A 14,541-nucleotide genomic window follows, 5' to 3' on the forward strand; every position below is an offset into this window, starting at 1 on the left:
CAAAAGCTGAAAACAGTTCTGAGACACTACAAAAGCTGAAAACAATTCTGAGACACTACAAAAGCTGAAAACAGTTCTGAGACACTACAAAAGCTGAAAACAGTTCTGAGACACTACAAAAGCTGAAAACAGTTCTGAGACACTACAAAAGCTGAAAACAGTTCTGAGACACTACAAAAGCTGAAAACAGTTCTGAGACACTACAAAAGCTGAAAACAGCACTGAGACACTAAAAATGGATAGAAGCTGAAAACAGCTGTGTCCCAGTACATTCTGCCGGTCAATTTGCTTTCTTAGCACACGCCAAAAAGCCGAAAACAGCAGTGTCAGTAACATGTACCGGTCGTTGTGTGATAATCGCAGTGCGATACAGCGCTATCACATTACGAATGTTCCAGTCGTTCTGTATCGCATAAAACAAAACGCGGTGTAATTACAGCTTTCACGTACGTCACGATGCACGCTATACACAATTAAACCAAACAAGCATCGGCATCTGAGTCCCATTGTTCATATCACCAACATTTATATCCTCAGTTGTGCGCATCTAAACACACATTTTAACACTAACATAACCATATTCTAAAAACATGCATCCAATTAACCCCCATGGAACAAATATAACGTGTTTTTGCAACAACAGTTAACTAGCTGTACATTGCCGGTAGTATTGATATATCATACACGTCATCCCATTTCTAAAGAACAGCAAGAGAAAAACCAGAGGAATGTGGCAAGACAAGCAAGAAAAGAGACAAATAATTCATTACAAGCGGACATTCCGTAGCTCATAAAGACAAGTAGGGGTTTGTAGAACAACAGGACAAATAACAATCTATTGATCCGTCTGTTAGGGTAGTTCGTGGGGTATTGGATCTAAACGATAACTCAGAATATAACTTACATTGGTTCTAAACGCTAATTCACATAGGATCTAAACATTAACTCACATTGGATCTAAACGCTAAACCTTAACTCACACTGGATCTAAACGCTACCTTAACTCACACTGGATCTAAACGCTAATTCACATTAGATCTAAACCTTAACTCACATTGGATCTAAACGCGAATTCACACTGAATCTAAACGCGAATCCACACTGAATCTAAACGCGAATCCACACTGAATCTAAACGCGAATCCACACTGAATCTAAACGCTAATTCACACTGAATCTAAACGCTAATTAACACTGGACTAAACGCTAATTCACGCTAAATCTAAATCCTAATTAGCATTGGATCTAAACGCTAATTCACGCCGAATCTAGCCATAAACTCATGTGTAATTTTTTACATTTATTTTTTACCAAGTTTTTACTCAGGTCGTAATGCGCGTACAAAATTTTGACACGGTTCTAGTTAAAAACTTCTCGTGATTTAAAATAAAAACAAGTTTGTCGACCCCTGGATCATCAGATTCTGCTGAGGTGTAACATCCACGCCAATCACACTACGGCTAGACTATAAAAGAACACAATCGTGTATTGTACCCAAACACGATAATAGACATCTAAACTTTTTTCTTTAAGGAAAAGAAAACGCTCTATAGTCCACGGGTTTAAGAAGAAGAAATTCCAACCCAAGGTCTATCCCCATTGACTAGGCAATTGTAGAAGGCACACAGCATGCAGGTGCGCTTAATGAGACCTGACACTGGAACATTCCAGAAGGCGAGAGGCCCAGATAAGACACCCGCAAGTAGGCACAGGGAAAAGTGATTTTTCTTTAAACATCAAACAACACTGGCTACTGTGGTCTAATTAACTACTGATATTTAATTACGTTGGGAGGAGGGGGCCTGGGAGGGGAAAAGGGCAAATGCAATGGGATATTTGGCAATGGTATTACAGGTTAAGATGATAACTGCAACATAACCTTATCTTTAGTAACGCCCTAAACCTTGGTATTGGGTAAGAAACAGAAGTCAGCAATAGATCTTTTCTTCACATAAATAAAAAAAAAATACCATGAAAAGCTAAAATACCATTTGGTATGCTAGTTACGAATATACTTTCTTGATTATATTCTTTTCTAGTAAAGTGATGAATATAGAAGTTAAACTATACCTAATAACTAAATTAGGTTTAAAACTAAATGTATATTTTAATTTACACATAGCATCTAAATTCCAGAAAGAATTCAGAACAGCTTGACCACAAAACTTTATAGGGATTAAGACCAGCACTAAAAAACACCCAATAAAATAAAAGGTTGCACACAATGTTTATGTAATTTAAACAATCCTATATTAGTTGCATGTCACATCCATATCAGACATAGAAATAAAGGTAAAAAAATCCTAATATTGTGATGGAACAAAGAATAGCTAAACTGCTTATGTCAATCAATCTGAACAGCTAAAGTTTTAAACAAACAGTTACTATAAAAATAACAGCAACAACAGATATATGGTTATTTAGAATAGCACTCTAGTCAACTCCATACAGCAGATTACATAAAAAAATATGTCAAGCCACCTGCTATTTATATCATATGTGCACAGCCCCTAATAGAAGCCAGGCAATGCCTTATTTCAGGCATGATTTCTATCAACTTAAAGTGGTTATGAAACTTGAGAGTTCAAACAATGTTTAACAACACAGATTAAATTTTGTTAGTGGCAGCAAACTTACAAGTTATTAAAGTTAAAAATGTATTGAGATGGAAGAATCTAACTACTAACGTTTTGACTGATAACACAGGCGAAAAAAGTTATTCTTATAGTTTGTATTTTTATTGTTTCGTGATTAATATAAGCATTTGCTAACCTAAATAAAAACTAAATAATAATAACTTCATTGAAACACATATTTTAAAGAATGTCAAAAGCTACATGATGTATAAAAAATCATACCATAGTCAGCATTATTTTTTTATTTTACATACTTTCTAAAATTGAGATATTAAGTGTTTAACAGCAAACTATTTAGTCACATGCATATAGCTTGTCTAAGTCTCCAAAATCAACTCTTATCATATTCCTAAACAACTCAATGAGCTAAAATTATATGAATTTGTACCCATTCATTAAAATTTTAATGAAGCCAATGGTCAATGCTGATGTGAACCATCATCAATTATTCCATTTTAAATGTTTCAATTTTAATAAATGTGTTCTCGTTGTATGGCTTAAAAGTAGACTGCTGACAATAATGACGTAGTTTAGGCCTGATAAAATTAAAAGTGAATAGGGTCTAGGCCTATTAAAAAAACCAGGAACCTGACCTAGTCACTTCATATTATTCCAGAAATGTCTATAATCCTAGAACTAGAATATACTCTTTTAATCCTGTAAAGGGTAAACTTGTAGTAGAATATAAACTATAAGACTAAATTTTTTTACTAATGATAACTAAAAGGTTAATTATCAAATTATTAATAATTTAATATTAAATTAATAGAGTTGTAGACTTGTAGAGTCTAGATCTAGATCTATTTCACTTTATTGATACTGATATGCAGTGGCGTAGCGAGGTCGGGTGTCACCCGGTGCGGCACTTAATGGTGTCACCCCCCCCCCCGAGGCGTTGCGACCCTTCCCGGGGACAAACTTTCAAGTTTTCGATTTGCACCCCCCTCAAACATTCGATTTGCACCCCCCCTCAAGTTTTTCTCTATATATTTTGCTATTTTTAGCCTTGGTGTCACCCGGTGCGGTCCGCACCCCCCCCCTCGCTACGCCCCTGCTGATATGTCATGTTGTTGTATTAGAATTGTCATCGGCAGCTAGTTCAATTTCAATCACCTGCTCGGACAAAATCAGATTGCAAATAAATAATATGAGTTAGGTGGGTGTTTAATGACTTCCATGAACACCTGAGACAGATTCACCAAACCCCTAGGGTTCGGTCGAATCCAGGTCAAGTAATAAGTACCACTAGTCAAGAGTCTTAAAGCCTTAAGACCTGGGAGTAGATTTCACAAAGAATTTCAGCATTAAGGAGGGTAGATATATACCAGATCTAGAAAGTAGTTGGACTAAGTAACTAGGACTATTATTAACTTAAAAAAAGACTTAACTAGATCTAGATAACTGCTATTAAGTAACTTAACATAGGGCCTACTAAATTTAACTTGTAAAAAAAAATAATAGGGGGCCTAGTCTTTTAATTTAAAATAGATTTCTTGTCTTGATAGATCTACTTGAAGTCTAGATACTAGATTCTAGTTGAAGTTGATAAAAAATCTATTCTAGACAGAGTAGAGATTCTGAGTATCTAGAGAAGGCCTAGCTAGCTAGAGTAGATCTATTCTAGATCTAGATCTAAAAATTTAAGTAGTAGGCCTTAGGGCTTACTTTAGGGTAGTAATTATAACTCAGCACAATAGCTAAAATAAGATCTAGATTCTAGATACAATTAGAAATCCTTACTTCAACTTACTTGGGTAAAGCTGGAATAACAGTTTAAACCCGTTGACATAAGAAATTCATAAAATGAAGAAGTAGGAAAAGGCTGTAGTTTTTCGTCCAAGGGCGTTAACTCGTATCAAAAATAACTTTCATTTAGATTTTGGGCTAATAATTGGTTGGCTAGTTTCTTCGTTTTTTAAATACTTTAGAAAATAAAAAATTCCCATTTAAATCATAAATATGTAAAAAAACGTCGAGACTTACCTTATAATTGTGGATGTATAATATAATTTACATAAACCCGAATACATTGGCAGAAATTAGTTTGATAACACTAATCCGAGAGCATCGTATAAATGATATCCTCCATTTTGGATTGCCTGGATCAAATTTTATCACGTGATAATATATTCATTAAGTATGTATATAAACAGAAATTTCTACGTTCCCATGTGTCCTCGGTAGTATAGTGGTAAGTATCCCCGCCTGTCACGCGGGAGACCGGGGTTCGATTCCCCGCCGGGGAGAGCATTTTTTTTTCCACCGTTTAAAAAAAATAAATAAAAAGTTGGTCCCTCAGAATCTTAATATTTTGTGACTATTAGAAAAATTAAATTAGAGTGTAGGATCTAGATCTAGATTTTAAATTACGTTCAATGAAGAATTTTTTTTTCAATGTATTTAATTGCTTGTAGATCTAATTAGAAATGACTTATTTTTGCTTAATTTATTAGACCTACCGTTTTATACTTTCATACTTTATCGCATACGAAATATAAAGGATGTATTGTAATCGTAAAAAAATCGGGTGTGGGGAAATTGCGAGACGCGAAAAGCGAAATGGCGAGGCGGGAAAATGCGAGAAGGTAATGCGAGACATACCTGCGGAATTAAGGGTAAATAGCGAGACACTTTTTGCGAAAAAAGTTTTTTCCTTTTTTTTCCATCTTTATTTATTTAAATTATTTTTTTTTTTGTTTTAAAATAAACAAGCATTTAGCCATACCCTTTAACACGAGTGTTGTATGTTGTTATTTTTTATCTAGATACTAAGAAGATAGATAGATCTAGATATAAAAAAAATCCTATTATCGTTGCTGTGCTACTGTCATCGCCCGCTCTTATTAGCGAGAGGAAAAATCCCGTCTCAGTCGGCATTAATTTAAAAATCTAGCCCGCTCATGTTTATACAAACGTGAGCTGTGTCATTGTGAATTGGTATAATCTTGTCAGCAGGACAGATATTTTGCAACATCTATTTCATCTATTTATGGATTTTTGTACTTGCAAAAAGTGTAAAAGTATAAACAATTCTAAAAAGTGCAATTAATTTTTTTATTAAGTAATTTTAATTACAAACAAAATTTACAAACAAAATCTTCTGAAACAGTCCTCAAACACACCTCGTGACACCATCTTTTACACATAGTACACCCAACCCAGTTCATTAGACTCACATTTATACATTTTTCTTTTGCTACTTCTTCCAATCCACATTCACATTTCACATTCTCATCACAGTTGACCTCCTCGTTCATCCCACAAACAACACTGGCACCCATGTTCTCATCATCCGCACGCTCGACATCTGTTTTCCGTTTTTTATTATTTGTATTTTTTATCATTTCTGTAATTTTGGCAATGTCTTGCTCATTGTTGTCACCAGCAGTTGAGTTTTTTTAAAACATCGATATTTTCCCAAAATCTTGTCTAATTTCGGTCAAAATAGAGTATTTTAATCAATTCCTATTACAATGTATTAAAACAGTTTTCTAAAACGCGAAAAAACGTCTAAAATTCTTTTTCTAACATTGCTTTTTTATAGTGTGACTTCACATCTAACCCCCCATCCTCCCCCTCCTCCCCCTCATCACACATCATCATAAAATAACAGACCCCCCCCCCTACGAGTGTGACGTCATTTATGGAAGACCCCCAAATAACACCACCACCAAAACCAAAAAATTCAGATAAGTTCAACTTGGTTTTAAAAATATTTGAAGTAGGCCCATAGCTTACGATATAGCATGAGCAACTGATAATATCGGTGAAGTCACTTTATTTTGTTGTATCCAAATGATGTAGGCATTTCCTTGTGCTTAGATTTATATGGTAAAAAAAAGCTAAAAAAAATCGTAGGCGGCGGCTATAATACAAAATTTCTATGCAACAATAGAAAATATGTTTGCGGCGGCAGCGGATCCGGGCACGGCGATCTTTTCAAAGACTGTAAATCAGGCGGCCTCGGCGTTCCTCACAAAAGACAGAAGTTGATCTATCGTCGGCAGTATTTCCGTCGGTTTCGAACAAGGTGGTATTCTAAGTCGACACAAAAGATGGGGGGAGTTGACAAATCATCAGTATGTCTAGCAACGGAAAAATCGGAAGTTTTAACAATGTAAACGAAACGTCTTTGAAGTCTGGACCAAATACCACTGAAAATCGGGTGCGGTAAATTTTTCGCAGAAATCCTCGCATTTCAACACCACCCAGCGTAAGTATCGGGTTGTGGTAAAATGCGAGACAAAAAAGTCATGTGACCGACCGTTTTCGCGCCCTTCTCGCATTTTCCCGCCTCGCCATTTCGCTTTTCGCGTCTCGCAATTTCCCCACACCCAAAAAAATCTTAATTGAGATTTTGACAAATTTTGACATTTAAGGAGGATTTCCAGAAGAGTACTTTATTTCGTCAAAACATGATAACTGTTCATGTGTGGATGAAGTTTCATAAGCGAAAGAACTTTTGAGTGACTTCTGATATCAGGAAAAGGTACTTTACTCAATTTCAGGTTTCTAAAAATACTAAGTTACTTGAGAGCTTTCTAAGTCAGGTAGATGAAATTTTGTTCATAGGTAAAAAAAAAACTTATTGGCTGTTTTCTGTCAAATTTTGAGTGATTTCCATTGACCAGAAGTAGATCTAGATTCTAGTACTTTAAGCTACTTCACAGTTTTCTCAAAAAAAAAAAAAAAAAGGTAAACAATGTTTCCTTTTGGGGTCATCCATAAATGACGTGACGTTTTTTTTTTTTTAAAGATTTTTACCTCCTCCCTCCCCTCCGTCACACGTCGTCACAAAAAGCCAGACCCCCCCTCTAAAATGACGTCACACCTTAGCCTACAACTCCACTGAAAATTGCAGTTGAATTTTTTTAAAAAGCATCGTTATTTTTCTAAAATCTTGTCTGAACTCTGTCAAATTAGAGTATTTTAATCAATTCCTATTACAATTTATTAAAACAGTTTTCTAAAACTCGAAAAAACATCTAAAATTCGTTTTCTAACATGGCTTTTTTTACAATGCAAAAGTGTGACGTCGCACCATCTGACCCCCCCCCCCCCCATCACACACCGTCACAAAATTTCGAACCCCCCTCCCCCCTACGAGTGTGACGTCATTTATGGACGACCCCTTTTGCATTAGTTTGATGCAGTCGTCCCCCCCTAATTCTATTCAGTTTAAAAACCTTAAGTACCAAAATAATTCAATAAAAACATTTATGTAGCCCTGGAAGTGCCCCTACAGTTACATAAGAAAAAACAAGAAAATTAAGGAGAGATCACTTCCACTTTATTGTTTGGTTTTAAGGAATACATAGATAATCACAGAGAAAATTTTGACAAATGTTTCAAGATTAGACACATTAATCTATTATAAATTACTTTAAAAATATAAAAAAAATTAGTTCTAAAATTCATATTCCAAAATCACTTTCTAAAATTTAAAAAAAATGTAGCTTCACTTTATTGTAACACCCCCCCCCCCCTCTTCTAGTCACCAAAGTCTGAATGCAAAAACAAACACAAAATTAAACATTGTGGAGTAGGAATGTTGTACAAAATCTTCTGCTGTATAAAAAATAAAATCAGGATTAAATAATGTTAATAGTATAGAACAATATAAAAGACTATTATCAGATTTAAACTTTTTTCTTAAACAAAATGTGATTTATATCAAGGTTACACATTTTTGTTTAAAACAACACTAATATAATTCTTAAATCTACCATTTAAATTATTCTGCTGTTAACTGCCAAACTGGCAAGTACATGGTACATGTAATCTACCACTAACAGCAATTGACTCTGTTATCACTAATTTAAACAAAATTGATATCACAATGTTAAACTGATTGAAAAGTAAAAAAAAAGAATCAACATTTTAAGTTGATTGAATGCAAATATTTGAGTCATAGGACGCTCTGCCTATGGCTGCCCAGATTTTTTGAGCTGGGATGTCAGCCTCACACATATTGGCAATCACTTTTAGTTGTTTGGAAATATAATCATTCTGTGTGGAAAAAATAAATCCGTTAGGGAAAACAATATGAGAATATAGTTAATTTTTTGTTAGGTAAGAAATATACACTAAAGAGCAGTGTGGATCTAGACAATTTTGGGTAAATCAATAAAATGTTGAAAAATCTCAACACACCAACTAAAGGAAGAACTGAAATTTATTTCAAGTGATGTAATTTTGCTAGTTTACTAACCAGATTTATAAAGATTAAAAAATGATTGATTATAAACAAGAGCTGCATAAGCTGCCAAACTTTAAAAGGATACAAGCATAGTCTAAACAAAAGGTTACCCAATCAGCAGTCTCACCTTATGGTAGCCCAACCCTGGGCACATGTCACGTATAAGCATCAAACTCTCTCTGTAGCATTTGAAGTCGGTAAGGTGTAGTGGAGCGTTCAGGTAAATTTCGTATAGAGGGAGGTGGGTAACATGCTCCACAATTTTCTTGAAGTAGTCCTCAGTTTCCTGCTTGAGCTGGCAGGAGAACATTTGGAAGATTCTCAGATTTTTTATTAAAATAACTTCATTTAGACTTTAAAAAGTAGGAATTTTAAAAACATGAACATAAAATTATAGATAATAACCATTATTGCTTCAGCTTTTTACCTTCAACAATTTTTCATAAGCTATTTGATCTTCGGTGTTGTCGCTGTTGGTTAGCATTTTTCTTCTAAGTATTTCAAGCTTTACATCTGAAACTGGGACTGCATCCAGCTACGAAAAATTAATAGATAAGATCGTAATAAAAATACAAACAATAAGCTCAAAAGTATGTTCAATATATGCTGGTCTTTTATAATTTGCTTGTTTTCATTGATAAAAGTGTATTATAGCAACAAATAACTTACTGTGCGTTGATATGGGCTTCCAGAAAATGTTAGTGTTTTAGATGTGAGGTTACCTTGGAAATCTGCCACCTTCAGATTGCTTATTTTCTATAAATTATTATAAAAACGGTTGCTAAAATCTATTTAATAGTTTAAAATTATAATGCGCCTCAACTTATCCAGCAGAAAGAAGCAGACAGAAAAAAGTATGAAAACAAAGTCAGAATTGGATATAGTTTCACGGAGCAGCAATTAATAAAAAAATTCAAATATAGTTTCATTTTATATTACAGATAAGCATTAGTACTTAAAGTTTTTCAAGGGTGATAAAATGGCTATCAGCATCAAAGAAAAAAAAGGCATGCAAGTATCTTAAGCAGTGGCGTCGCTAGGTCGGGTGTCACCCAGTGCGGCAATGTCTAGATGTCACCCCCACAAGAAAAAAAGTATATATATACATGTGTGTGTGTGTGTGGTGTGTGTTTTTGTGTCGGCCTACATAGGCCTATAATGTAAATATATGCCGCATACGCGTACATGTATGTGTATAAGCATTTTTGCCTTGCTGTCACCCCCCCCAAAATGGTGTCACTCGTTGCGGTCCGCACCCCTCGCTACGCCTCTGATCTTAAGGACATCTGAGGACAAAGTATTTCAAGACCAAATGTCTATAGTATTTTAGAAGAGATTCCTGAAGTTTTAAACATAGGTAATAATTTCATTTAAATACTGTTAGAAAAGCATTTGCATCAAAATATGATGATAGAAACATAATATTTTCTCTTTTTTTATGGTGCAAGGTTAATAAGTTTATAAAAATATATTTATACAAAACAAAATTTCTACAACAGCAAGTGCTAAACATTTTACCTGATCTCCATATTCCATGACGTGACTTGTATTGGTTTCATTTTTCACAATCAAGTATTGACGCTGAAGAGTTTCTTGAGTCAGATTTTCCTATTAACCCAGAAATAAATAAAGATCTACTATTAATACATGACTCACTAAAGATTACACACATTTGTATATGATATAGGTTTGATGAGAAATTACTTCCAAATAAATCAAAATTTTTTTAGTTCTTCATGCAATTGAAGAGCAATTTTTCAAAAAGGGATTCGAATCAAGTCCATTTTATAATAAAAATCAAATTCTGATTACTGTTTTTTTTTGACCTCATAAAAATAAAACAAGTTTACCTTGATCAATCTCTTCAGAAAAACAAAATGGATTTTTATTTTCAAGTTAAAATTTCATGTTTTTTAAATTAAATAATCTTAAAACAATTTTTTTTATAGTACTCATAACTTAAAAAAATACTTTTCAATATTGATTCTTTATGAAATGTAATAAAATTGAGCTTTTAACTGACAACTTTGAAATAATGTTCCTGAAGATTTTTTTTAAAGACAAAAGAAATAACTAACTGGCTAACACAGCTATAGAACTTGCCCTATCAGAATCCTCCATCCATGAAACACTGTACACATCTCCTAAAAATGTCTGTCTTTCATCATCATAGTAGCAAACATAAGAATCTTCATTTGGATTAGCAGCAGTTGTTGCAAAAACTGGATAGGAATATTTTAAATAAAATAATTTTTATTTGGTATGCCTTCCAAACTAAAACAAGCTTTAACTATTAAAATAATGTTAGATATCTATGTCTGTTATTACCTTATATTGAGTTAAAATAAAAATTAAAACATTTGAAATTTTGCATTACCATTTATATTAGATTCCAATAACTTATCAAACATTGAACCAGAATGACAAGCCTCCATGTATATTACCATCTGCGAATAAGTTAATAAGAAAACAAAAGCAAATTAAATATTTGGGCAAACAATGGAATTTATGGAACAGGTGACCAAAAGTAGAATTAAATTAATTCAGTCAAATGCAAGAGTTGTATATTAAAAACATGAAACAGGCCTACCTGCTTGTAATGTTTGTTAGCATGCATTGACTTAATAGTACTATGTAGATCTTCTGCATGAAGCTGAAAAAAAAACCCCAATAACAATATGGATAAATATAAAGAAATATAGGGTTAAAAGCAAGTAAAACCCTAATTGCCAAGAAATACCACTGTGCAAATGGGGATGGATTGGACACACTTGCAGAAACTAACAAAAATGTTACTAGACTGGCATTAGAACAATCAAGGAAAGAGAAATGCAGGTGGGCTACACAAAAAATTGGAAAATGACTGCTGGGACGCGATTTGGAGAAACTGCTTGAAACAGAGAATGTTGGAGAGGTGGGTCTAGCTTCAATATCCCACACATCTTGTCCACAAAACCTGATATGGCTATACTTAAGATTTATTACGGCTACACTTTAGAACTGCTAAAGGTTATTTTTATTATTAAACTTTAAGCAGAATTAATTTTTGCTGCAAATATTTTAAACTATCAATCTATTCCTCCACGTATCTATATCTCTAAATGACAGGTGGGTGGATAATGAACATCAGTGAGTTGACAAAATCCATTCATTATTAGACACGGATAAAAATAATGGTTTTGTCAATTTTGCTTTTACAGCGGTCATAAAAAAATAATCAAAACTGAAGATTGAATGTAAAAAAATATAATATTTTTAGAATCAAATGTATAAAAGTTGCAAAAGAAAAGAACTTGAAGATAATTGTTTGTATTTAAGGCTACATTTCTATTTCTATTTATCAAGCCTAAATTATAAAATACAGTTTCACTTTCATAAGATAAGCATTGATTGGCTGTACAGATGATCGAACTTCTGTAAAATCCCCACTTTTTAGTAATTTGTACTCAAAAACTTATACTAAAACATTTATACTTTTTTAAACCACAGGGTAATTGATTAAGGTTATAATGTAGACCTATGGTTACAGTGTACTACAGACCAAATATGGTTATTCTACTTGACTCACATAAGAATCTGGAAAACATACAACAAAAGGACCACCGTGGTCAACAAAGTTGACAAAGATCTTGTCATCCGGTCCACTAAATGACAGGAAATAAATATTTTAATTACTGCACTTTATAACAAATCATTTTAATACATTTTAAAGAGACTAAACATTGGTTTCATTAATTTGAAAGAGAATACAAATTGTACATTATTTTTAACATTAAAGTTTTTAAAAAAAAACTGATTTTGTTTACATTTAAAATAAAAATAACAAGAATGATTTCAGTAACAGGAAGAATAAATTTTCCATAATAATGCTTTTCTGACCATAACTTTTCAAAAAGCAATAGTAATAGGCCAGAAGTGATGAGAATTAACAATAACCAGGAGGCCCCAGTGAAAATAGACGGAAGACAGGTAAATGATGTGGAAGAGTTTGTCTACCTTGGCAGCAAGATCAGCAAAAAGGGAGGCACAGAGGAGGACATACGTGCTAGGATTGATAGAGCCTGCTGCGCTTTCACAGTCCTGCGAGCCATATGGAAAAGTTCAGCCATCTCCATTACCACAAAAATTAGGATATTTAACTCAAATGTGAAGGCATGTTCTGCATGATGGAGCAGAGACACGGAGAGTCTCCAAAGCAAGCACAGCAAAGATACAGACCTTCATGAACAGATGCCTTAGATATTGAAATTGAGATGGCAGGACAAAGTGCCGAACATAGAATCATGGAGGAAAGCTAGGCAGGAGCTTATAGGTGTGCAAATAAGAAGAAGGAAGTGGCGCTGGGTGGGTCACACACTGCAAAAGGCCCACCCAAATGTTACACGACAAGCACTTGAGTGGAACAACCAGGGAAAGCAGAAGAGAGGGCGCCCAAGACAGAGCTGGAGGTAGAGTCTTCTTGAAGAACTGAAGCCAACAGGGATGTCTTGGGAGATGGCAAAATTAATAGCCAGGGATCGGAAGAAATGGAAGGAAATGGTGGAGGCCCTATGTTCCATAAGGAGCAGAGAGGGCTAAGTCAAGTAAGTCAGTAATAATAATAGGCCTACTTTGTACACATTTAAGAATTCATATTTCAGTCACATTTTATCAGCTTCAAAGTCTGTGACAAACATGGATGATATTATACAAGTCTCCAGCCCTGTAATAAGATTTTAAAATACTATAAAAGGTTTAAGTACCTCTCAATTACTTTGCCATCTCTACCCAATAGTTTTTTAACCCCTTCAGCATCTCCAGACAAAACTTTCAGAAAAACATCAGGTCTGACATCCTGTTAGACAAAAAAAATATTTTAACAAGAAAATTCTTAACAATTTAGTTTAAGAATCGTAATTTAAAAAAAATTTAACCTAAAGTTTAAAGGAATTTTTTCAATTACATATGTTTAAAAATAGTAAACATATTTAAAAAGTGAATATGTTTACATAACATATTTCTTGGCAAAGTGAAATTTGAATTAACTTATAAAATGAAGGATTTGTTTAAGCAACATAAATGCAACAGAACTTATTAAATAAAACTTCTAAACAGAACTGTAGCAACAGAACTAAAAATTAATTATACACAATTAAAACATCATACATTGATTCTAGGAACAGTGTATTTACAATTCATAAAAGCAAGCAAATCTTAAAGAAGTAAAACATCTGTGTTGCAAATAAACAGAAAGGAACTAAACTCAAATAACATTTCTTTCTTCTTCTTCATTCTAAATTTTTAATGCTGAAAGGGATTTCGTTTAACTCAATCAAGTATTATTTGTCAACTTGTTATGCCCCATATAGGCAGTTGATTATGATTTCAGCCTGCTTTCTATTTGGATTTGCTTCCATAGCCTTTGTCCAACCAAGAACAAAATACAAGGCAGCAGTTGTTTAATTTTGGAGTTGTCTTTCTTAGAAGAGTTGCTGTCCCCAGCTCAGTGGCGTAGCGAGGTCAGGTGTCACTCTGTGCGGCACCTAATGGTGTCACCGCCCAGAGGCGTAGCGACCCTTTACGGGAACAAACTTTCAAATTTTTTATTTGCACCCCCCCCCCCTCAAATTTTCAATTTGCACCCCACCCTCAAACTTTCAATTTGCACCCCCCTCAAGTTTTTCTCTATATATTTTGCTATTTTTCGCCTTGGTGTCACCCCCCTAAA

General features: G+C 33.9%; 1 protein-coding gene across 1 annotated transcript in view; it reads right to left on the reverse strand.

Moving 5' to 3' along the window:
- Positions 1 to 7,907: 7,907 nt before the first annotated feature.
- Positions 7,908 to 14,541, reverse strand: part of LOC131944072 (legumain-like) — a 10,495-nt gene continuing 3,861 nt past the window's right edge. Inside the window, exons 4-13 of the mRNA XM_059304562.1 lie at positions 13,577 to 13,668; positions 12,403 to 12,478; positions 11,425 to 11,487; positions 11,212 to 11,281; positions 10,938 to 11,056; positions 10,353 to 10,442; positions 9,504 to 9,590; positions 9,262 to 9,369; positions 8,962 to 9,129; positions 7,908 to 8,644 (exon numbers count right to left, since the gene is read on the reverse strand). Coding sequence (XP_059160545.1) covers positions 8,516 to 8,644; positions 8,962 to 9,129; positions 9,262 to 9,369; positions 9,504 to 9,590; positions 10,353 to 10,442; positions 10,938 to 11,056; positions 11,212 to 11,281; positions 11,425 to 11,487; positions 12,403 to 12,478; positions 13,577 to 13,668 — 1,002 coding nt within the window. The 3' untranslated portion in view covers positions 7,908 to 8,515. The remainder of the gene's footprint in view (positions 8,645 to 8,961; positions 9,130 to 9,261; positions 9,370 to 9,503; positions 9,591 to 10,352; positions 10,443 to 10,937; positions 11,057 to 11,211; positions 11,282 to 11,424; positions 11,488 to 12,402; positions 12,479 to 13,576; positions 13,669 to 14,541) is intronic.

This window comes from Physella acuta, unplaced genomic scaffold, assembly GCF_028476545.2.
Source record: "Physella acuta isolate Inbredline_101_S28 unplaced genomic scaffold, ASM2847654v3 ptg000480l, whole genome shotgun sequence".
Lineage (NCBI taxonomy): Eukaryota > Metazoa > Mollusca > Gastropoda > Physidae > Physella > Physella acuta.